Source organism: Lemur catta, chromosome 1, assembly GCF_020740605.2.
Source record: "Lemur catta isolate mLemCat1 chromosome 1, mLemCat1.pri, whole genome shotgun sequence".
NCBI classification, from domain to species: Eukaryota; Metazoa; Chordata; class Mammalia; order Primates; family Lemuridae; genus Lemur; species Lemur catta.
Window position 1 is genome coordinate 165861644 of NC_059128.1, and position 26360 is coordinate 165888003.

The 26360-nt window shown below is 34.2% G+C and overlaps 1 protein-coding gene and 1 pseudogene across 1 annotated transcript in view; one reads left to right on the top strand and one right to left on the bottom strand.

Moving 5' to 3' along the window:
* The window catches only part of DNAJC13 (DnaJ heat shock protein family (Hsp40) member C13), a 114704-nt gene that overhangs the window by 11628 nt on the left and 76716 nt on the right, over positions 1-26360 (top strand). The window contains exons 2-12 of the mRNA XM_045538762.1: positions 3851-3931; positions 17289-17364; positions 17820-17969; positions 18374-18415; positions 20637-20837; positions 22326-22532; positions 22627-22722; positions 23094-23185; positions 25602-25768; positions 25879-25958; positions 26042-26211. Coding sequence (XP_045394718.1) covers positions 3864-3931; positions 17289-17364; positions 17820-17969; positions 18374-18415; positions 20637-20837; positions 22326-22532; positions 22627-22722; positions 23094-23185; positions 25602-25768; positions 25879-25958; positions 26042-26211 — 1349 coding nt within the window. The 5' untranslated portion in view covers positions 3851-3863. The remainder of the gene's footprint in view (positions 1-3850; positions 3932-17288; positions 17365-17819; positions 17970-18373; positions 18416-20636; positions 20838-22325; positions 22533-22626; positions 22723-23093; positions 23186-25601; positions 25769-25878; positions 25959-26041; positions 26212-26360) is intronic.
* Positions 7982-9627, bottom strand: LOC123628806 (annotated as a pseudogene).

Consider the following 26360-nt stretch of genomic DNA (forward strand, 5'->3'; position numbering starts at 1 on the left):
CTATGTAATTATAACATGATTGAAGCCAAGCTTTTCAGATAGAGGAGCAATTTTCTTCCATAGAGAAGACTTCCGTTTTACTAGTCTTCTGTTGGATGCATGCAGAATAGCAATATCACTTGGTACTTTCTAAAATATTAGAGGCAGAGAAAGTTACGAGGTGTCTTGATATTGGCCATAGGGAACTTCCAATGTGCAGAGAATTGAAGTACTACTTTTTTAATCCTGATGTTTTCTGTCAGCATTTTAATCTGCATCAGGAATACAGTGTTTCTTCTAACAGGTCAGGTGGTTGATAGTTTACTTTTATATTAATGTATTCTGTCTTCTCTCCCTTTCTCATTTTGTCTGTCCTAACCTAAGAACTCTCTGAAGTATGATGTTTTCATCACCCCAAAGTTCATAGGTCCTCAAGAGGTGTGGATAAGCCTTCTTGATATAAACTTGTTTTAATTCCTCTCCTAAAAGGTCTGTTTGAGTTGTGTATCTCCCAAATCAGTGATATCTATGAGGTCATTTTTAGTTTTTTATTAAAAAATTCTTAAATTTTTTTAATTATAAGATTCTTTCTCCCTTATGAATTTATTCGAGATCTTTATTCGTTCTTGGTCATGCTCTACATTCTTTATTGTTGTCATTTTAAAATCTTTATTATTTTTCTCTGCCTTTCATTTTAATTTTAAAGACCCTTAATGGTATCAGCCACTCTCTTCTCAAATACATTTTCTTTTTTCTCAGTTTTCCCAAGATAGGCCCTTGGTACGGAATTAGTTATTCTGATACCTGAAGTTATGGACAAGGAATACAGACCTTCACTCTTCAGTATCAGCCATTCACCTTTTTCTGTATTTCTTTCTCTTCCATTGTTCCAATATTCAGTTATAGTATATAAAGGAAAATATTATTTGAACACCTATATTTGTACACTTTTTGGTGCGTCCTCAGAGATACTACCCAGATTTCTTTCAGCAATATCATTTACTGCAAATGATTCAGAAGGCAGGGTAAATGCTTACGGGGGTTAATAAATCTTAGTTGGCTACCTGTGTCATCCCAGGTATGAAATCCAGAAACAAATAACCACACCAACTTTCAGGACTATATTTAGCTGTCTCTATATTTACTAGTAGGACCATATGAGTTGACTGCAAAAAATTTCTTCTTGTAACAATAAAGGTTTCTCTAAACTTGGTGTTATTTGTGGTTCATTTTGCTATTCTTCAGAGCATGAATTAATGATGCTTTTCCAGAAGGTTTGACAAAACCCTATTTGGGAGAGAGCATCAAGTTTGAAGTAGACATCAGAATGCCCATGGCATTGCTATATTTCATGCATTCACTCAGACATGTATTGAGCATCTGTTTTGTGTTAGGCACTCTTGTAGGCTCCAGAGATATATTTGTGAGCTAAACAAACTACCCCTCTCTGGTATTCTGGTAGAGTTAGATGAATAATAAATTGCACATTAGAATATGAAAGGTGCTATGGGGGAAGAAGAGCCAGGGTAAGGGAATGGGAAGTGTAGAATGAGGAGGGTGGTTACAATTTAAAACAAGATGGTTAGAATAGGCCTTATTGGGGAGGTGACATTTGAACACAGATTTGAAGGAGATGAAGGTAAACCATATAAATATCCGAGGGGCAAGTATCCTATGTAGAATACTAAGGCTCTCACTAATTGGAAATACAAAAACAAGTAGGAGGAATGAAGAAAGCAATTTCAAAATAGACGTATCTTTAAAAATGTTTTTCCCACTAGGTATATACCTAAGAGAAATGAAAACACATGTTGAAACAAAAACTTGTATGTACATGTTCATAGCTATATTATTCCTAATAGCCAAAAAGTAGAAACAACACCAGTGTCCATCAGTTGATGAATGGTGGATAAACAAAATTGAAATATCCATACTATAGAATATTATTTGGCAATGTGGCCAGTGTTGGCAAATCCCTAGTGATAGGGGTAGATTAGTGGCTGCCAGGGATGAGCTGTAATGGGGAATGAATGCTAACAGGGTTTCTTATTGTGATGAAAGTGTTGTAAAAATAGTGGTGATAGTTGCAGCCCTCTGAACATAATAAACACCACCGAATTGTACACTTTAAGAGAGTAAGTTTGCTGGGTGTAGTGGCTCATGCCTGTAATCCTAGCACTGTGGGAGGCCAAGGCAGGAGGATTGCTTGAGCTCAGGAGTATAAGACCAGCCTAGGCAAGAGCGAGACCCCATCTCCACTAAAAATAGAAAAATTAGCCAGGCATTGTGGTGCGTGCCTGCTACTCAAGTCCCAGCTACTCAGGAGGCTAAGACCAGAGGATCATTTGAGCTCAGGAGTTTGAGGTTGCAGTGAGCTATGATGTTGCCACTTCATTCTACCTGGGGCGACAGACCATGTCTCAAAAAAAAAAAAGAGTGAATTTATGGTGTGTGCATTATATCTCAAAAAGCTGCTTTAGAAATGTTTTTGAATGAAAATAGTTTTATTGTAATTATGTAAAGAATACTTGCTGATTTAAAAAGATTCACAGTATATAAAGGTGTAAAGCAAGCTAAAGTAAACTGTAATTCCAGCCATTCAGTTTGCATTACTGCATTATTGACACTTTGGTACATAACCAATATTTTTTACAGTGCATTTCTAATTATTAAGGCTAGGGAGAAATAGCCAAATCACAAAAGAAATAACCATATTAATTTTTAACTTTTTGTCTGCTTCATCCATGTTGAGAATTAACTTTTATTAAAAATGAAATAAATGACATAGGATTTTCAAAATTTATCTTGTCTTTCATTAGTAGCCAGTTCCAACAATTTATCTTGTAAAATTAGCTAAATTAAAATCTTTCATGAAACAAATGGATTCTGGATTTTATACACTTTTGGGTTACCATCAGCAAATATTGCACATAATATTGGTTTCACTGCATGTGACTGTTAGGAAGCTCATTCCACGTGCGATTCATCACGCAAGTTTGACAGTCCTGATCTGCTCTATATCATGTTCAACCAGAGGAATCCACTAATCAAACTTACTCTCAATTTCTGTACTTACCTTGATGTGTCCTGGAAATAAACCGTTTGCAGTTACACTTTGAGTACCATTGTTCTAGTATATTCATACAATAGAATAGTATATAGCCTTAAACAGTTTTCTCAATGAACATTTAATTCTATAAGAAAAGGTTAATATTCTTTGAAAACAGGTTAAACACTGTACAAATGACAATCTCAGTTTTGTTTAAAAAGCACAAATTATGTTTCTAAATATAAGAAGAAAGGCTAGAATGATTATCTTTGGATACTAGGATGAAGAATAATTTATGAGCATTTTAGATTTCTTACTATGGATCTGCATTACTTTCATAATGAGAATTATTTTTAAATTGTCTTATTTATAGTAAGTCCCCTTTGAAGTGACAGTAACAGCAAAATGGCACTTAGCTCACCAAAAACCTTTTGGAATTGGTCTGACATTTTCAAACATTTTTAGGTGCCCATTGTGTGCCCCAAAGCATTGTTTGGTGCTGTGAGATTTAAAGATTCGTTTTCTTTATGTTACATTTTTTGATTCTAGACACTGGGCATGTTGATAGAGGACAATTTTTGTCCTCAAGAAACCCAGACCAGTGGGGAGAGAGATGATTGAGGAGATAATCACAATATGGTGCTGAAGGCTATTGTAGAGAGTTGAACAGATCGGTCCCTGTCCTTAAAAACCTTGTGGTGTTATAAAGGATGTATGACAGGTTATAAAAGTTGGGAGCGATCACACTACCTTTAGTATGGGAGATTCAGGAAAATTAAGGTTATGTAATATACTAAGTTCACCTATATTTTTATCTTCCAGGTCTGAGCACAAAATGAACATAATTAGGGAAAATAAGGATCTGGCATGTTTCTATACAACAAAACATTCATGGAGAGGAAAGTAAGTATTCCTGATGACTTTACTTTTTTGTGCTTCTATTAAGTATCATTTAAAAAATTATTGTTTCAATATCTTGAATAATACTGCGCAATTCAATAGTGTTGTTCAGCCCTTCTCTTCCAAAAACCACATGTGTATACTTTAAATGTAAATGCTACCTTTAGAATAAATTACTGTCCCTTTTTTCTTTTGACATTTCTAGTTTTCTATATCTGTCTTGGGAACAAGTTTGGTAAGAATTAAAATTGACAGTTAAAAGGAAAGTAAACCACCCTCTTGGATGCTGTCTGTAAACGATGAGGTTGTGCAGTAGTGGCAGATTGTTAGCTCTACAGCTTTCTTATCCAGAGACCAGCCTGTGTGTAATCAACACATTTTTATAACCATTTGACTGTCAGAGAAAATAATGCCATTTTAGTGAAGTTTGGGGCCTTTTTTTTAGGCCTGTGACAAAATTTAAAAATTGGGTTTGATCTTTTATTTTCTTTGGGAGGGAGCAATGGCATTTTTTATTGGCTTCCCTAATCAGACCAAAGGTGTAAATGCTTTTGTTTCCTCTATAAGATTGGCAGTAATTCTTACCCCTCTGATCGTTGTAAAAATTAAATGAAATGATATGAACTGTATGAAAGCTTTTAAATTATGCCTTAAATACATTGAGTACTCAGTGAATCGCACCTGTTGACCATTTCAAAAGAAGTTTAGTCTCTGATCTTTTTGAGTAGTAATGAATAAAATGAGTGTGTGACAGTTTGACAGATAGGTGACTACAAGATAAAACGTGACACATGCACAAAGCTAATAACTTTTGTTCTTATTCTTGTCATTGTTTAGTTACTAGAGAGTGTGGTAACTTAGGATGGTGCAACATCTGAACTCTGTAGTGTTTCTGGTTTGCATTAACAAACTGACAATAATTTTGAAAGATTTGAGTGTTTGATTTTGTTGCCTTTTTATAGTAGTTCAGTTGGATGAACTCCTCCTAAATTAGAGGGCATGATTGTTACCCTTGTAGAATACTTATCTCTAATTTTTTTCCCCAGTTAGTTTCATTGAGCAAAGTCAGAGAGAAAAATGGCATATCTAGGGTAGTATGAGTCTTTTTAAAAGGTTTTTTGAATCAGCTTTAAAGAAAATTGTATATTTTTTTCCTCAAGTGGTAGATTTCCTGGTTATCATAATACAACTTCTGTTTTTCGTAATGATTATGACATACTGATGCATTAATTCTAAAGAACAAACTTACTGTAATACTTTTTGCTCTGTGAGCTTGTCAGTAACTTTGATCATCTGGAATTTTTTTTAATGTTCTTATAGAGTAGTGACCAAGGCTTAAAATAATCCTCTTTTTTTTAATTTTTTTGTAACAATTTGGAGCAGAACTATTTTTATGCTGTTTAGCACAATTTCTTTCCTCCATTATTGATACCTTGAAACTTTTTTGTTTTTATAACAACTTTAAGATATCACTTATATACCATAAAATTCACTCTTTTAAAGTGTACAATTCAGTGGTTTTTAGTATATTTATAGGGTTGTGAACCATCACCTCTAACTATTTTAGAACACATTCATCACCTCCCCGAAAAAAAACTTTCTCTTAGAACAGCTTACAAAATAGCTTTTACTCCCCTGTTCTCCCTCTTCCCAACATCTGGCAGGTACTAATCTACTTTCTGTCTCTGGATTTGCCTATTTGGAATATCTCACATAAATGGAATGATACAAAATGCAGTCATTTGCAGTTGGCATCTTCCACTTAGCATAATGTTTTCAAGGTTTCATCAGTGTTGTAGTATGTGTCAGTACTTGATCTCTTTTCATTGTCAATATTCTGTTGTATGACTATACCACATTTTGTCCGTGCCTCCATTGATGGACATTTGTGTTTCTACTTTTTTACTATTATGAATAATACTGCTATGAATGTTCATATACAAGTTTTTGGGTGAACCTATATTTCTAGTTCTCTTGAATATATACCTAAAAGAATTGGTGGGTTATATGGTAACTCTAACTTTGAGGAATAGCCAAACTGTTTTCCAAAGTAGCTGCAACATTTTACATTCCCACCATCAACATGTGAGGGTTCTAATTGCTCACATCCTTACCAACACTTGTTATTGTCTATCTTTTTGTTTTCATTTTCCTAATGACCAATAATGTTGAGTATCTTTTCATATGCCATATATATATATTTTCTTTGATGAAATATCTATTCAAATCATTAACTCATAATTAGGCTGTCTTATTATTGAGTTGTCGGTGTTCTTTATATATTCTGAATAAGTCCCTTGTCAGATATATTATTTGCAAGTATTTTCTCTAATTCTTCAGGTTTTTTGACTTTCTTTCTTCCCAACTCCCCACCCCCTGTCTGGAACCTTTATTATTTCAGAATAAGCATCCTATGTACTTTGAGATGGTTGATTAGTTATTTCTGGATTACTATAATAAATATTTGTCAAAAATAGCAGTCACCTCAATAATAATACAGACTTCTTCCCATTCATTAAATACTTCCAAAAATAACTTTTCTGTATCAGAAAACTTAGAAATGTCATAAGAAAGTTAAGTAATGGTCTATGCAGGACAGAAGGAAAATTCTGCTAGGGAAACTAATGAAGCTTTTTCCCTATTACACTTTTTTTTTTTTTTTTTTTGAGACAGAGTCTCACACTTGTCTGGGCTAGAGTGCCGTGGCATTAGCCTAGCTCACAGCAACCTCAAACTCCTGGGTTCAAGCAATCCTTCTGCTTTAGCCTCCTGAGTAGCTGGGACTACAGGCATGCGCCACCATGCCCGGCTAATTTTTTCTATATATTTTTAGTTGTCCAGCTAATTTCTTTCTATTTTTAGTAGAGATGGGGGTCTCACTCTTGCTCAGGCTGGTCTTGAACTCCTGAGCTCAAAATATCCACCCGGTTAGGCCTCCCAGAGTGCTAGGATTACAGGTGTGATGAGCCACCGGGCCCGGCTTCTATTACACTTTCGATTGCTATATTTCATAAAGACAACTAGTTTTGCTTTGCTTTTCAGTGCTTAGTCTGAAAGGAAATGCAAGAAACCAGTAGTCTTAGGAGAAAAACTGCTTTCATATTCTCAACTGTAAGCCACAAACAGGCTTTTCTATGAAGGCTTCAGAGCTTGAAGGGATGAGAAAAGCAAGCATGAATTCAGTTAGACATTTTAATAAATATGCAAAAAATACCTTAGCAATCATGAACATATTGTTTGTATGTTTAAAAAATCAATAAATTTCATGCTTTGAGCATTTTATTGTGAGAACAGTTTTAAGGATATTTCATTTTAGAAGATTCAGAAGTATAATAAAACTCACTCATATTTAATTCTATAAGGGATTCTTCATATACTTAACATTCTGGACTGTCCTGACACTGAGAAGTCAAACATGACTGTATCTACTTTGTAAAGAGAGCCCTTTGAAGCAACAGCAGGAGAATGCATCCCCTATCTCTTTGTTTCTGCTCAATACTTCTAAGTTCAGGAGATAAATGTAAAAATAGCAATCACTTGTTTGATGCACTGGCTCATCACCAGTCACCCAAGTGCTAAGACCTAAGTATTCAAAAAATAGACTGCAGGTGACCTTTTACTTCCTTCTGGTCAAACTTCTACATCACTTATGACAGCTTTGCTGTCATAATGCATATATTATGCATTCCAAAAAATATACAGGCAAACCCAAGTTTGCTTATTTTTACTTAACCTAATAAATTTAAAAATTGATAAAATATTTACATTCTCATAACAAAAACCTTAGTTTCCACATTCATTAAAACATTTTAAAATTACTCAAACATGAGAATTGGAAATGTGTATGCTTATTTGGAAGACAACTACTGAATTTATTCTGCAGAAGAAAAAGCAGTCCGAAAGCATCACATTACTGGAACACTTTAAACGTGTTGACATGTTCTGTGCTTCTAAACTTCGGTGGAAGCTGCTTGTACAAACTGTTTAACGAATATCTGCACTATTAAACAAGCAAGCTACTGATGTAGCAGAGAAGCCAGAGGTTGAGTCACTTTATTTCTTTCTGTTGCTTCCAGTTGCTAGCATAGTTGCAACTTGCATAAATATATTTAATGTATCCATAGATTCCTAGCATCAAGTTGATGGCATCATATTTTTGAACTCCATACATTGGTGGTTTTTTTGCCCACTTGATTACTTTCTGGGTATCGTACAGAAGAAACATGCTGAAAAGAACTAATCACCATACATTGCCACTGAGTACAGAATGGCACCAGCCACAGTGGTAGGTGGAAGAAACATAGGATCCCAGTGAGGACACAAAGACAAGACCCAGACCCACTCCCAGGGGTGCTCCCATCTTCAGAAACTTCTCACTGGACAGGCACATGGCTCAGTGGAGAGGTCTCCCACAGTGACAGCTGTGTGCCATGGCTCTGATGAGAAGAGGCCCCTGGCTAATATTGCCACTACTGCACCCATCACACCAGAATGCAGCAACCAAGCATCTTGCTTTGGGCCTGGGCTCCTGTGATAATGGTATTGATTGTACCAGCATTACAGCTCCACTCATGGCTGCAAAGGTTATATCAGTTGTCACCTAAGAGCCTCTTATCATGAAGTTCATAAGAATAGGAGTTCTGCTTATTGCCAAGGCAGACAAAGCTATCAAACCAGTATTTCCTGCTAAGGAGATATAAGTAGAATGGATTCTATCCTTCACATACTGAGGCCAAATTACAGCCTTTTCAGTAGCTCCAGTGTCATTAGATATTCCTAAGCCTTAGTAGCACAATGCTATAAGACCAACAACAGCCCCTCCAGCAGCAAACCATCTTCCCATCTGATCAATTTTAAATTTTAAATATTTTTTCTATTGCTGGTTCCAATGTGAGTTCTTGGCCAGTTTTCCCACACTGGATCCAAATTCTTATTTTGGTGACATATTTCCTGCTGGGTGTTAAGAGCCATTGATTCTTTTTTTTTTTTTTTTTTTTTTTGAGTTTCAGAATATTACGGGGGTACAAACATTTTGGTTACATAAATTGCTTTTGTACCGTTTGAGTCACAGCTGTAAGTGTGCCCATCCACTAGATAGTGTTCATTGTACCTGTTAGGTGTGAATTTACCCATCTCCTCATCGCCCCTCCCACCTGCTTGATTTCCAATGAATGTTATTTCCCTTTGTGCACATAAGTGTTGATCGATTAGTTCCAATTTAATGGTGAGTACATGTGGTGTTTGTTTTTCCAGTCTTGTGATATTTCACTTAGAAGAATGGTCTCCAGTTCCATCCAGGTTAATACAACAGGTATTAGATCACCATTTTTTATGACTGAGTAGTACTTCATGGTATACTCCACACATACACGCACCAGATTTTATTAATCCACTCATGTAGATGGGCACTTGGGTTGTTTCCGCATCTCTGCAGTTGTAAATTGTGCTGCTATAAACATTTGAGTGCAGGTGTCTTTTTTATAGAATGTCTTTTTTTCCTTTGGGTAAATACCCAGTAGTGGGATTGCTGGATCAAATGATAGTTGTACTTTTAGTTCTTTGAGGTATCTCCATACTACTTTCAAGAGCCATTGATTCTTCATGATGGGATTCTTCACAACAGGGGAGGCCATGGTGAAAGGTAGGTGGAAAACCCTGGAAGGTAGTGTCTGGAGACATGCAAGCCTTGCAGCCAACATGGTGGTAAACCAGGTTTACCAAGCAGATCTGAAATGTGCCTCTGTGCACTCAGTCTCTCCTGCTCGCTCAGGTTTTTTTACTTTCTTAATGATATTCTTTGAAGCACAACATTTTTAATTTGGTGAAATCCAATTTATCTGTTTTTTTCTTTTGACACTTGTGCTTTTTGTGTCATATCTGAGAAGCCATTACCTAATCCAAGCTCACAAAGATTTACTACTGAGTTTTCCTCTAGGAGTTTCATGGCTTTAATTTTGACCTTTGTATATAGTGAGAAGTAGGTATCCAAATTTATTCTTTTGCATGTGGATATCCAGTTGTCCCAGCATCATTTGTTGAAAAGACTATTCTTTCCCAATTGAATTGTTTTGATACCCTTGTCAAAAATCAATTGACCATAAATGTAAGACTTTTTCCTGGACTCTTAATTCTATTCCATTGATCTTGTATGCCTAGTCTTATGCCAGTACCGTATTGTCTTGATTACTATAGTGTTGTAACGTTTTGAAACTGGGAAGTATGAGTCTCTAACTTTGTTCCTTTTCAAGATTATTTTGGGGATTCCTGGTCTCTTTCATTTCTGTATGAATTTTAGTCAGTTTCTCAATTTTACAAAAAAAAAGCAGCTGAGATTTTGATAGGCATTGCATTAAATCTGTGATGAATTAGGGGAGTATTGCAGGGGAGCATTGTAGGAGAGTATTAACAGTATTAAGTCTTCTGATTCGTGAACATGTGATATTTCCACTTATTTCGATCTTTTTAAATTTCTTTCGACAGTGTTTTGTTGTTTTCAGTGTATACACCTCAAATCTTTTAATTCTCCCTGAAAGAGTCTACATTTTCCAGATGGTGATAGTTATCATTTCATTAGGTCATGTATGCTATTATGTGGCACTGAACCTTTCATTATACTGACGTATCGTATATGGCCAGTTCTAATGTAGGTTTAAAGTACTCGTTAGCAGTGTGAATATAAAAAATAAATGACCAACATTAAAAGTTTTCTATTGTCTCAGCGTTGTTAATTGAACCTTGTCTCTAGAAACGTGGCTATATACAAGAAATTTTGCATGTAATTTTGGCAATTTAGGGCCTCAGTTTTAAGAGACTCCATGTTGCTAACTTGGCTCCAACGTTTCAGAAAGATGTTATTTGATAGTGGCAGTAAAGATGAATACATATTTTTATTTCTTTTCATAAGCCGAAATTAAAGATAACCTCTCCACATACTCCCCTTGAAGATATTTATGTGACTCATTTCTGTTACTTTTGTAGTGGTTTTCATCACGCTTCACTTTGTAGCTGCCATGTGTCTTATTAAAGCAGGTCTATTCCACTATCACTGTAGATGCCTTAGCTGGCAATGTAGCTTTCCTTCTGTGCTTGTCATTTTTCCCACTTGTAAAGTACATAGATAATTTAGTTATATGTTCTGGGAGGAGCAAGAAGGGGGAGTAGATTTAAGGGAGAAAAAAGCACTTTTCTTTCATGAAAGGATGAAATTTCCTTTTTGGCCTAAGCAAGCCATTTCAGACAGGAAGGAAGGTGCAGATGTTTTCGTTAAAGCAGAAGTGCAGACTTGCTAAGGAAAACTTCAATGTAAGGTTCAAAATATAGGTTCTTAATTTTTTTTTTTTTTATGAACGTTACAAGTTAAATCTACCTATGGATTACTATAATATTTGCATACATTCTCTATAGGAATGCTCTGAATTTAAGAGGAGCATTTTGTTGTCTGAATCACAATATCTTTAACCTCAGTACATTAGGATATATGGTGATAAGTCTATGAAATTTAATACCAGATGCTCACTGCATTCATAGATAGTCTGTGTAATGACTTAGACACAAAAAATTGAGAAGAATTGAGGGAAAGTGAAGCTGGTGAATTTCTAATACCCTTCTTACACACAGGGATAGAGTTCTACAAAAGAAGAGATACCCTTCTCTTTAGCTGCCTGACACTTACACACCTTACCAATTCTGATAACACTAGGAATCTTGAGGGGTTTTTGTTCCTTATTTTATCCTAGCTCTTGACCCTGCCCACATCTAAACCTCAGATGAGGTTGTCCTGAATTCTTTTTGTGTTTTCTTTGTGTAACTCTTTGTGGCCATTATCAGGCAATCTGGGATTTGAACATCTTCCACTTAGATATGCAAATTGATCACATCTCCTCTGTAGGAATCTTAGCTTTTAACACAACATTGTGTGTAAAATATAGGTTCATCTGAGCTGGAAAAAATATGGAATTGTCTCGTGTCCTTAAGTATTTAGTCCTTAAAATACTGCATTTCATGGGATGCCCTTTATTTCTTCTGAGAGCTCTTCTCAGGAGTTATTAGGACAGACATTTACAGAATATGTCCTATCCATTCCTTCTTTATCTTTACTGAGGAGTATAGCTTTTGATGTGAATGAGCCCTCCTAGGTGAAACTGATCTTTCAAGCGGAGTTTTACCACAATCGGAGTATCCTGGTGATACAGCCAGGTGAATGATCAGTTTGCTCATTAATTTTGTTCTGTGTTTTAAATATGAATATGCTAAAGTAGTCATGGCTACTTAAAGCATAATGAAACTAAGTATAACTTGTTCAGTTAATCTACTGGAGTTTTGGGATCCCCTCCTCCACTCCATTATCCATTAATCAACAAGTAGAATAATAGCCATACGGAGGCTGTCGCGGTGGCTCACACCTGTAATCCGAACACTCTGGGAGGCGGAGGTGGGAGGACCACTTGAGCTCAGGAGTTTGAGACCAGCAAGACCGAGACCAGATCTCTACTATAAATAGAAAAAGTTAGCTGGGCGTGATGTTGCATGCCTGTAGTCCCAGTTACCTGGGAGGCTGAGGCAGGAGGATCACTTGAACCCAGGAGTTTGAGGTTGCAGTGAGCTATGTGACACCACTGCACTCTAGCTGGGGTGACAGAGCGAGACTCTGTCTCAAAAAAAAAAAAAAAAAAAACCATAGGAATAGCTAACATTTACTAACATTTATTGACTGTGCCAAGTATATAAGTGCTAAACATTATTTCTTTTAATTTTTACGTTATGAAGTAAGTAAATATATAGTCATGCACTGAATAATATGGTTAATAATGATGGTGGTCCCATATATTTCACATACAAATACTTACTGTGTTACAACTGCCTACAGTGTTCAGTACAGTAACATGCTATATAGGTTTGTAGCCTCGAAACAATAGGCTATACCAGGGGTGGGGAACCTGCAGCCTTAAGGCCACATGTGGCCTTTTAGGTCCTTAAGTGTGGCCTTTTGACTGAATTCAAATTTTATAGAAAAAGCCCTTTTATTTTTGTTTATCTTTTATCTTTTTATTTTATTTTTAAAATGAACATTTGAAATACCAAAGAATAAAATAAGTTTCAACAAAATAATCCTCTCAAATTGACCAGCACAATTAGAACATTAGTAAGTCATAGGGCTAAATTGACAGCTGCTATGCTCATGGTTTAGTTCTAACTTCCCGTGCCTGACTGACACCACTACCACACAAGGATGGTTGGTGAGAGTTTATGGGGGCCGAGTATGTCAGTTTGTTACAGCTTTTGACAGCGGTGTACTATGTTTCTGTCTGAAGTGGAATTTGTGGATAGTTGTACAGGTCGACAGTATCTCTGTTGACACTATTGTACATGCTGATTGATACAAGCTAGTTAAATATTCAAGTCTGAAATTCACTTTCATATGATGAGTGACAAGAATCTTAGCTATTACTGCTTTGTTTATTTCAGATGTCTGAAGATAACTAAATAATAATAAAAGGTTGGGAGGAAAGTAAGTCTTTTAAGGACTGTTAATTCACTGCCATGTCATTGAACCCAGCACAGCGTTAGGTGTTCATTTAATATTGGGTCAACCCATGGTAATACCTAATACAGTATTTGATCTAACATGTTAGTTTTTTTTTCTGTAAAAAAAGGTGACCATATAAAAAAAATGTTATAAAAAATTGTTTAAAAGGAGAAAGCATTTTCTAGTCATAAGGACTAGAAAACTTAAGACTGATGTGACATTTTATTTGCAGAAATTAAAATAATATAGGAGTATTTGTTTTAATGTAAACTAATATAAGTTTAGTCTATTAAAAAATATAAGCACCACCTTTCAAATGCAAAACTTGATTACATCCCCAGCTTTTGTTTCATTGGTCTTCCTTTGCTTTCAGATGATCTTATTCAAGCACTATCTTTAGCACATTGTTTCTTCTTGTCCTTTGTCACCAATTGCTATGGAAGTAAAATGTCCTTTAGATAAAGCAGTTGCCTCAAACACTTTTATGTCTTTTGTTTCCTGATTCTAAGCAGGATTATAGCTAATAGGTAGCATAAATTATGTCTTAATAAGCTATTATATTACAATAAATCTGTGAGTTATCGAAACTTAAGGAGTAGGAAAAATGCCTACTCCGTATAGGCATTTAATGATGTGTGTAAGTTTTTAGGTCCTAAGTAAAAACAAAACAAGGGCAGTAGGTAAAGTCAATAATGAATATTAATTTTTCAGTTGGGGGAAAAGGTACTTGATTTAATATTTCTTCACATTATGTATTGACATCATTTGTCATAGATTTCTAATACATTCTATTTAGTCTTTCTTTTGAAATTTATTTTTATATGGCTGTATTTTTCTAATAACTTATTTTTAGTATAATTTTTAAGAATTAACCAGCAAATTCATTTCAAACTCACAGAACAGCAAGTTAAATTATTATAATTTATAAATGGCAAACTTTTTGCAGATAGTCAATAAAGTGAATTTTATCTTCATAAAAATATGAACTCAGTCTTTTTCTGATGTTATAGTGGGTATGAATTTAAAAATGGGTGTGAAATTAGTTGCTCTTTGACATATTCTGCTTTAAAGGCAGGAGTAAACTAATGGGTCATAGATTTGAACACGTTGACATTATTGGGTAAATTGGTCTATTTAGCTATTTGACAAACAGAGCATCAACTATAATCGATGCTTGGCACTACAGTAGGAGTTAGAGTTTCAAAGATGAAGACAACATGTGCCTACTAAATCTGTGGAATCTGTCTATTCTTTATGACTTAAGACACTGGTGACTTTGTAAAAGGTAGAGAAAAAAAATCTTTTCATTGCAGGTGTTGTGACTAACATTCTATATGTGTGAGATGATTTAGAGATATTAATCTCTGTCTAAATATCTTATCCGTGGGGGCTTTTTAGGTAGTCATCAGAAGTTTAGGGCTGCTTATAAAAATGTTTTAAATAACCCAGAAGTATTTGCCCTATCCTTAAGAGAAAGTTCAGCAGCCATTCTAAAGAAGAGAGGCATGGGGGTGCTTATGGTAAAAGGGAAGGAAATTCTCTTAAGAATTGTTTTCTTATAGCTTTGTAGGAAGGGTTTAGAGCTCAGTATTTATCTGCAAGAAATCTCTAAGTTTACTAGTCATGACAGTACTTTAGTTTTAATGTGCACACTAACTCCAGGATCCTTTTGTTGAAGGATCCAGAAGGTGCTCTTTCGAATATGGTAGCTAGTAGCCACATGTGGCTATTTAAATTTAAATTTAAATCAAATGTAAAATTCACTTGCACTAGCCATATTTCAAGTGCTCAGTAGCTACATGTGGCTTATTATTGGACAGTGTATTCTAGAATGTTACCATCATTTCAAAAAGTTCTTTTGGACAGTGCTGACCTAGATGACAGAGTTAATGAGAAAGATGTTAGGGGCTTAGGTGTAGTAGAGGGGATTGGTGTAGAATTGTAAAGGATATTTTCTTAACTGATCCTCAAAGACTGTGTGTGACAATAGCATTTGACATTTGAAACATTTCAGGCGTTTAATTCTTACACTTTTTACTCCCAGAATAAGATAAACAAATTCTGTTGTTTTATTTCAGGATTGTAAAGATTCTCATGTTTGACTCTGAAGATGATTCTGAAAAATAGAGTTTGTGAATTCACATTTCTATCCCACATTTGATTTCACTATGCAATCTTTTAAGTCAAATATTGATTTGAACAATCGTATTTGTTTTAGTTCCCATTAAGTCTTTGAAGTTCTGACTTTCAGCTGTTCAGATAAATCCCTGTTTAGTTCACCAATCCCCCAACCCTCACCTGATTTTAGAAAGAAGCAAATAAATGTGTTTGTTAGAAGGAAGTGCTCTCATTCTTTAAATAGTTTCCCATTCCATTTTAGACATGTAAAATTAAGAAAACAATATTTATAATATACTTTTTAATGAATACATGGTAAAGACTAATAAAATCTATAATTTTCTTTTTGCCCAAATGGAGATAACTTTGCCATTTTATTATATAATATGCTGATTAGAAAAAATGGACAACAGAAAAATAAAAATGTGAAAGATCTCTCTCGATCTTAATGGGAATACTTCATTTAAAACATGATTCTCTCTATAGATGTCAAAAAGGCATTTCATGTAATTTAACAACTATTTTTGATAATTTAAAAGTCTTATTAAAATACAAATGGATATCAATTATTAGTATATCAATAGACTTTTAAACTATTAAACTGTGCCTAAAGTAAGCCTTTTTCTTTGGTCATGGTATATTACTATTTTAATATACTACTTGATTCTTATTGCTCATATTTGTTTTAAAAATAGGTTGGTATATTTTTTTCTTACTGTGTTCTCTTTTCAGATTTTGGTATCACTAAAAGAATTGAGAAACCATCTTTACTCTGTTTCCTAAAACAACTAGGGAATGTGGTCTCTAAAGTTTCTTCTCCCTTGAAATTGAGCCTTGGGCTTTTTGAGGTGTAATTCTTTGCAGTTTCCTTAAATTCTTCTGTATAGAAGTTGATTTATTCCTAGTTTTCCAGTTTACAAGCATAGAGTTATACACAGCATTATTTTTTTACTTCTACTAGCTAATGTTTTACCCATTTTAATATTTTATTTCCAAAGACAGTTCCTCAATTTAAATAAGTTTTTCTAAGTTAATTTCCTCTTTTATCATTATGAATTCCTCTCTTCTAAACGATTACTGATATCCAAATGGTTTTTCTCTTTCAAATATGTTACTTTATGTAAAGGAAGTAAAGTGAGAAGTGAAAATTGCTTGTTTGTTGTGTAGGCTTCCTACTTTTATAAGATTGCACCACTTAGATGTAATAGGTAGTTGCTTAAGTAGAAATTGTTGATTCCAGGATATGGCTGTGACTGGCCAGTTGCAGGCCATAGCTTTTCCTTCCTTTTCATCATGGTTGTTGAAAGGATATTTTGAAAGAATTAGTAATGTGCAGTGTCTTTTTTTATAATAAAAAATTCCAAATCGGAAATTCGGAAAAATTTTCCGTTTGGAACTTTTTAACATCCTCAGCTGATGCTTTGCCATCTTAATTTATACTAACAATACAAGGTTGCTTGCTTAACTCATCCTTTTCTATTAATATTTAGGAATCTTAATTGTTTATGGTAAAATGAATGGTGGGTGGGTTTTAATAACATTTTAGAACATTAAAAAATGTAAGAATATAAAACTAAGCTATATTTAGTCACCATTAATTACCTAACGCATTTCTATTTATTTATAGAAATATTCCTTTTGTGTTGATACTGTATATTTTCTTATAAAATGTCTTATTTTTTAAAACTGAATTTAAGCATTTGTCTTTCTCTATAGGTACAAGCGTGTTTTTTCAGTTGGAACCCATGCAGTTACTACCTATAATCCCAATACCTTAGAAGTAACAAATCAGGTAATCATGTTAAAAACTCATAGGTGTTTATACAGACTCCCTTTGAATTTTAAAAGCTAGGCTCACTACCCGCTGTCCTGAAGTCAGTACGTTTGATAGAAATGTCAAATCTGAAAGAGATTGATGTGCTTATATAATGCTCTGCACTCAGCACCAAAAATAAATAAATAAAAGAGAGGGGGGAGAATGGGCTTATTTTTAGATTGTCAAGGGTATAACTTTTTGATACATTACTGTTAGTTGTAGCTGCCTCTTTTATGCAAAATGTGTTGTCTCTGATGACTAAAAAGCCTTTAAAAGAATCTGTTACAGAATTGCTATAGCACGTAACTTCTTGACCTCCATTTTGTAAAATTTTACTCATTTAATCAGTGATTATGAAATTAAAGTAATAAAAATAAGTGCATTTTATGATATTATAGCTGCAGTTAAAAGAGTTCCTTTCTTTTTGTTAGTGGCCTTATGGAGACATTTGCAGCATCAGCCCTGTTGGAAAAGGACAAGGAACAGAGTTCAACCTCACATTTCGTAAAGGCAGTGGAAAAAAGTCAGAAACTTTAAAATTCTCTACAGAGCACAGAACAGAACTTCTTACAGAAGCATTGGTAAGAAAGGTTCCATGTTCATAAACTAAATTTCTCTTTTTCAAATGGTTAAGTACAGAAATTAATGTTCTCAGCCCCTATACCCACTATGCTTTTTTTTTTTTTAACTGACCTTCAACTTGACACTGTAAAACTTTCATTTTTCTCTGACAGAAAGGCTGGAAAATCCTTTATATTTGATAGTTTATTAGTCTTCATAAAGCGCATATATAGGACAAAGCATTGTATGTTTATCTTGTCCTTCGTAAAGTTACACTTTCTTTTTCTTGAATATTCTTAAACTATAATTTTAATAACAGTTATTAGTATCAAGGTTACAAAGTTGAGATTTTACTTGTTTTGGGTAGAAAGGGTCTTCCTTACCAGTCTGTCATCCTAAAATGTGGTTATGTTTTCTCTTTCAGAGATTTAGAACTGATTTTTCAGAGGGAAAAATCACAGGAAGGGTAAATATTTAATATTTACTAATATATATTTTCGTTTCTTCACATGTTGATGCTTATTGTAGAAATCATTTTATAATCTATGTGTTCCTTTTATGACAAAGCTAAAAGGAACCATCATTTGAATATCTCCTGACAGTATGTGATAGATGATGTAGTTTCACAGGAAATTCAAATAATTAGATTTAAGACTGTTAATGCTGATAGATGGAGAAGAATCATTAGGCAAAAAAAAAAAAAAAAATAACACAACTGTGGAGCATTAAAAATAACACTATAACCATTCAGATAGCCTTAATACAGTATTCTATACAGTAATACCAGTAAGCATCATACTGATGATAATAGTTGTTGGAACATGCAATCAGTTGTTTGGTATAGGAGTTTCTTATTTCAGAAGTATTGAAATTTTAAGAAGGTTTGAACATACCGAAGCTGTCTTATTTCGTGTCCTTGCACTGGATCTGTCCCACACTGAAGCTTGGCTTGGTGCACTGATAGCTTTGGGGAAGTCATGGTAGCTTATTAGACTCTTCTTAACTTTCCCAGGCCTTTTCTAGTCATGTAACAGTAGCATTTAAACTAAATCAAAGATTTCTGGGAAGGAGAAATGGGAGTTTATGTTTTTTCACTCTCTTGAAATACTGAATTTCTTTCCATGAGCATGTATTACTTTTATACTGGGGGAAAAATAATGCCTAAACTTATAGCACTGTTCAAAACCCTGGCTTCTGACAAAAGGCAGGAACTGAATTCTAATATGCTGGCCGCACCATTCCCTGTCTTTCTGAACCCCTTATCCTTTCTATGGATATTCTACTGCTTGTTTTAGCATTCCAGAAGCCTCACTGATACTCTAGCAATTGGCTGGTTGCCCAGGAGCCTTTTAAAATAGCTTAATGGCAACTGGCAAGCTGCTTGTTTCTTGTTCCTGATGAGCCATGGTCAAATTTCTGTAAATCATAACTGGGTGTGCTTATTTTAGTTATTTTTTGTTAGCAGGCAAGTTTTCTGTATATCTCATCTGTTTGGAACACAACTGCATTCAAAAGCATGCTTATAGATTTTGTTTATAAGCTTTCGTTTGTATTTGTTTACTTCGGCCACTTAATATTTTTCAAAACTTTGTGGTAGAAACAGTGTCTCTAGAAGATTGCCTAAAAGATAGTTCACCTAATTTTACATCAAGAGTAAGGGGCTCAAAGTGACATCTATACCTTCGTAAAAACTCCATGTGCTCTGCTAGCTAAACAACACTCTTAGGTAAGTTGAATGTGGCTGTTAGGGACCAGGCCGCAGAGCTCCACATCCCCCGCCCCCACCCCTGCCTCGTCTGTGGAAAAACTGTCTTCCATGAAATCCGTCCCTGGTGCCAGAAAGGTTGGGGATGGCTGCTCTAGAGCAACCAATTTATTTCTACCTTAAGAGTCATGTAATTGACACTGTATTCATCTTCATATTGATTGGTAGAAAACTTTATGATATTTGGGTGGGGGAAGGGATATTATTACACATCTGAAACTTTATTTTGTCTTTGCTTCATTTTTCCAAGAATAAAACTGAGTAGTAAATGGATATTGGCTATTCCAATCATTTCTGATACTCAGCTACTTTAATTTACAAAGGAACATTATCTAAATGGAATTTTACTTGCTAATATTATCAAAATTCTTAAGGATGACATCCCAATGGTGTGATTAGAAAAGCCTAAGGTCAAATATAGCCTTCAGCTTTTTTTTTTTTTGTATGCAGAAATGAAATGTACATTAATATACCGAGGCAGCTCAGGTTGTTTAAGTTGAATTTGAAACTTCCCTGAAATGTGACTGTTTGGTATCTAACTTGGATAAAAGGAATCCATCAACAGAAATTGAAATCTTTATCCTGATAAAACTCTTTCAAAATATATTTATATGTAGAATTTTTTTCTTTTTATATATTTATATAGAGTAGTTTAAAATTGTTTCATAAAAGTTGTAACCCAAAACCTTTGCTAATTAAAAAAGAACATATTGTTTTCAGTTAGAGTGAAAATTCTTAATTAAACACACTCCCCCAAATAGCTAAAATTAATAATATTTTTAACAATTTGGGTAGTAGTTCTGAATATTTGTGATGTTTAGATTTTTAGTTGCTTTACCAGTGACTGATACATTAAAGTGTAACTTACTTTATGATAATTTTATTTTACAAATCTTAAAGGTAATACCTTTTCTCTCTCTAGAGATATAATTGTTATAAGCATCACTGGAGTGACACAAGAAAACCTGTAATTTTGGAAGTAACTCCTGGAGGCTTTGACCAAATTAATCCTGCAACCAACAGAGTACTCTGTTCCTATGACTATAGAAATATTGAAGGCTTTGTAGATCTCTCTGATTATCAAGGAGGATTTTGTATACTTTATGGAGGATTTAGTAGGTTGGTAAGTAGTATTTTATAGAAGACATTTAAAAAGGGACATGACCATTTGAAAGAAAGCAAACTTTTTACACTGCATTTGGAAATCATGAGTCCTCTAGGAGGAAGTGCAGGTATCAAATGTACCTAGGCTTGAAACCCACTTTGCTGCTCCCCAAAATGAGAGAAGTAATATGTATGTATATGTAATTTATGTAAAATACTTCACAGGGTGGATGGCTTAATAGTGTTCAATAAATGATGGTTACAGTTGTTATTTTCATTAGTATTATTGTCTTACCAAAAAGTTTCTAAACTTTCTTTGAAAAAGTAATTTAAAATCTCTTATTTTTAGTCTTCTGTCCTTTGCCTAGCTATTTGTGATCTGAAATCTGAGTACTCATTGAAACTTTTGGAATTCATTGCATATTTTTGTCTTGAAATTCTGAATTATGTATTAATATAAGTAAATTGTGAGGTATAACAGAAGCTACTTAAGATGCTGAGACACCCTGTTTATTAATCAGTAATAGAAGTTGAACTATATAGATAATGACCATCTTTTTTTTTTTAAAGAAATGTCCTGCTTTTCTTAATAAAATTTAAACCTCAGATCTCAAGGATGAGCAATAGAGAAAGTTTCCAAATGGAGAGCCTCAGTTGAATTTATTTGTAAGATTCCTTTTTCTTGAGAATTTTAATTCTTGTAACTACCTAGTGTCTTGGGAATACTGCTCCAAGATTTAGTGTTTTGTGGATAAAATATCCTTCCCTGGGTATCAGAGCCAAGGCATACCTGAAACTGTTAGATACATAATAGGGTAGATAGCAGCAAAAGGGAAATAAGCAGAATGATGGAGGGCTGGGTAATCTGATGTACAAAATTTCTGACTTTTGGATTTGGGATGCTCATAATGCAGATATTCCAAAATTTGAAAAAATGAGAAATCTGAAACACTTCTGGTCCCAAGCTGTTTGGATAAGGGATACTCAACCTGTAGCGGTTCCTACTTTATCTTTACCTTTGTAAATATAGCCTTTGAAGTTGTTTTGTAACATCAGTAGGCCAGTGACTTATAAACATTTAAACATTCTTCAACATGATCTTACAAGGAAGCCCACTGTGTAAAACAGATTAAATCAGAGCTGCCTTTGTGGGAAAGAATCCTGCTCACATGCACCCACCAACCACAATGGCTGGGGCTGGAGTCCCTTGGGACCCCTCCTAAGAAGCGCCATCATGCTGTTTTGTTCAAGGTGATAAGAACAGGACCCTGAGAAGTTAGGAGATAATTTCTATTCAGTGAGTTATTTGTGATGCTCTGTCTCCCAGACGTTGTGATTTAATTTAGTAAGTCTTTCAACGGCAATACACTGCTTATTTATCTCCGATAGAATCTAACTTCTTTTTTTTCTTTTATTGCAACTTTAATCTCTTTCTTATGAGTTGATTCAATATGGTCACATTTTAGTTATTTCTACTCTGACTTTTTAAATTTTAAAATTTGTGCAGCATTTATTTGCATCAGAGCAAAGAGAAGAGATTATCAAAAGTGCAATAGACCATGCCGGTAACTACATAGGTATTTCATTGAGAATCAGGAAAGAACCTTTAGAATTCGAGCAATATTTGAATCTTCGCTTTGGAAAATACAGCACAGATGAATCCATCACGTCTTTAGCAGAGTTTGTAGTCCAAAAAATATCACCTAGACATTCGGTAAGACTCATATATTGAAAATAAAAATTTGTTCATATGATTTTCTTATTTTTTAAAATAAATGTTTAATATATCTCAATTTTATTGTTTGAAGGAACCTGTAAAAAGAGTTCTAGCACTTACAGAAACATGTTTAGTAGAACGTGATCCAGCAACCTATAATATTGCAACATTGAAGCCTTTAGGAGAAGTAAGTTTCAACATTATTAGCTTAAATGAGATTTTTTCCTATTGATAAACTATAGTAATTTTCTGTTTTAATACTTATTCATGCCTAGGAGTGTGAAACAGGTAGAATCTGTATATAATTAACATATTTATATTTATTGATCTTAGAACAATGAGTATTACCAAACTTATTTTCAAAGTATATAAAGAATGGAACTTGTTATTCAGTAATCATATGAAAATTTGAATGAGACTTTTAAGCAGCTCTTAAACTCTGATATTGTAAACAAGTCACATTTTTTAATATTGACTTTTGTAAACTAAATGTGTAGTTTTTATGAGATATCATAAAACTAAACATTTTTTGTTGAACTTATTTTTTGTTTTCATTAGGTATTTGCATTGGTTTGTGACTCAGAAAATCCTCAACTTTTTACCATTGAATTTATAAAAGGGCAAGTACGGAAATACTCTTCAACAGAAAGGTATTTTTTTTTTTTTATTCATCAAGCTTTAGAGATTCTAACATACGCAAAGCAAAGTGCTTGATTAACAAGGAAAACAAAGATTTATAATCTAGAACTTTAAAATTATTTAACTTGGGAAGAGATTATTGTATATTTAAAATGACTTTCATTTTTCATATTCCTAAATATCATAAAAATGGCACTTTGATTTCAAATAAAATGATGAAAATAAAGCATTTGTGTAATAGTGTTTTTAAAGTATTTCAAAATAGCACCTTTTATTTCATTTAGCTGTTTGGATAACAGCAAGTTGCTTTTATATAAATACACTTGAAGTTAGCTATTTACCAATTTTCTAGTGGAATATGCTTGCATATTTTTATATTACTGTGACTTGGGTCTTCCTCTGAAAACCTGTGAGCTGCTGTCACTCATAAGCTCTTACATGGTAAACATGTATAATGCTGTTGCACTGTGAATGATCGACTGGATCTCCCTTTATGTAGTAAGCCATTGTGAGATTGGCAGTTCTTATATTCCAGTAGTTCTTTCATGCTGCTCTAGATAGAATGAGCCTGAATCTGCTTTTTAAATTAGTCCAGACAGTTCCAGTATATTTTGCCACTTTTTATAATACAACCTTATTGAGATTTTTTTTCACTTTCTGTAGTACGAGCAGTAACTTTTTTTTTTAACCTTAGAAAGCTTTCAATCTAAGATCGAGACTGAAATCTCAAAAGGTTATTTTTTTTCCTATCCTGAATTCAAGGAAAGAGAACATCTGAAATAACAGTACAGATGATCTCCACACTCAGTTTTTCAGGTGCTTTATGTAAATTGTGTTGTTCAGTCCTGAGGGTAGCTTACACATGGAAAATAAAGCAACTTCTTTGTGACTTTGGGTTAAGAAAAGACTTCTTAGGTATAATACTAAAAACAATTCAGGAAAAAAAGTGATTAATTAGACTTTATCAAAATTTAAAACTTTGACACCATTGAGAAATGACAAACCACAGACAAGGAGAAAATATTTGCTAAACATGTGGCTGATAAAGGACTTCTATCCAAAATATATAAAGAACTCTTACAACTCAGTGCTAAAAAAACCCCAAACAACCCAATAATAAATGGGCAAAATATTCAAATAGACACCTTTATAGAGAACATGTTTGAATAGTAAATATGAAAGGATAGTCATTAGGGAAATGAAAATTATTACAGTTCCACTAAAATGGCAAATGTCTTTTTGATGTCAGTTGTTGGCAAGGATGTGGAGGAACTGAAACTCTCATATATTGCTTGTGAAAAGGTAAAATAATATAACCACTTTGAAAACAGATTGATGATTTTGTAAAAGATTAAATATATGCTTATCATATAATGCAGCAATCCTGCTCCTAGATATTGAAAATGAAAACAGAAAGACTTGTATGTGAATATTTATAACATTATTCATAACAACCAAAAGCTGTTATAGAAATAGTCCATATATACATTAGCTAGTGAACAGGCAGACTAAATGTTATATGTGTATAAAATAGACTACTACTCAGCAGGAAAAAGTACTGAACTACTAATACAAGCAACAACTTAAATGAATCTCAAAAACCTATGATAAGTAAAATAAGTAATATTGTATGATTCTTTTTTTATGAAGTTTCTTTAAAAAGCTAAACAATAGAGACAGCACATCAGTAGTTGCCTGGGGCTGGGAGTTTTTTTGCAAATGGGCACAAGCAAACTTTCTGGGGTTATGAAAGTACATCAAAACTGGATTATGATGATTGTTGATCATACAATTGTATAAATTTACTAAAAGTTGTCAAACTAGGCTGGGCACAGTGGCTCACGCCTGTAATCCCAGCACTTTGGGAGGCCGAGGTGGGAGGATTGTTTGAGATCAGAAGTTCTAAACCAGCCTGAGCAAGAGAGAGACCATGTCCCTACAAAAAATGGAAAAATTAGCTGGGTGTGGTGGCATATGCCTTTAGTCCCAGTTCCTTGGGAGGCTGAGGCAAAAGGATTGCTTCAGCCTAGGAGTTTGAGGTTGTAGTGAGCTATGGCAATACCAGTGCACTCTAGACTGAGCAGTAGAGCGAGACCCTGTTTCAAAAAGAAATTATCAAACTTATGTTTTAACTGGGTGAATTTTGTACTTATGAATTAGATCTGAGTAAAGTTGTTAACAATCTTAAAACAAAAACAGGCATACAAGCTACGATGCTTAAGTAACTCACACAAGGTCTTGTAGCAGCAAGGTGAAGAGCTAGTATTAGAGCTCCAGGCTCTCTCCTAAATCCCTGCTCTTCATGATTCCCTTTGTGCCTACAGTGTGTCCCTGAGCAGGTTACCTGCTAAAGGGCTTGTGCTGTTTCTAATCAACATTTTCCTTAATTACCAATCCTAAAACCTTTTTACCTTTAACCTTGCTTAGAGATTCCTTATTAGCAAGTTTGCTGGATGGAGTAAGAGCCTCTGGTAACAGAGATGTTTGTGTAAAAATGACACCAACTCATAAAGGTCAGCGATGGGGGTTACTCAGCATGCCTGTTGATGAGGAAGTAGAGAGCCTTCATCTCAGGTTCTTAGCTACACCTCCAAGTAAGTATTGATTTAAATGTAATTGCATTTCCTTCCATCTGCTTAATAATAATTTAAGAATTAGGAATACACACCTATAAATCTTTTTGAACCTTTTTATCTCCTTACAGATGGCAACTTTGCAGATGCTGTATTCAGGTTCAATGCTAATATTTCATACAGTGGCGTTCTACATGCAGTAACACAGGATGTAAGATAACTTGTATCGTAATTTGTTCGTTGTCATTAACTTTTTGTATGGAAACTTTTTTGAAATATTCTTCTTTCACCTAGGGTCTCTTCTCAGAAAACAAAGAAAAACTGATCAATAATGCCATAACAGCATTACTGTCCCAAGAGGGAGATGTTGTTGCTTCAAATGCAGAACTTGAGAGTCAGTTCCAGGCTGTGAGGAGGCTTGTAGCTTCCAAAGCTGGTTTTCTTGCCTTCACTCAGCTTCCAAAGTAAGTTGTCTTCTAAAACTTAACTTCTCTTAGAGAATTTGAATAACTCACAGTAGCAAAAAATGAACAATTTACTTCTTTATGTCTGACTAAACCTGATATCTTTTATATGATGCTATGGTAGCTTTTATTCATAAGAAATGGAAAAG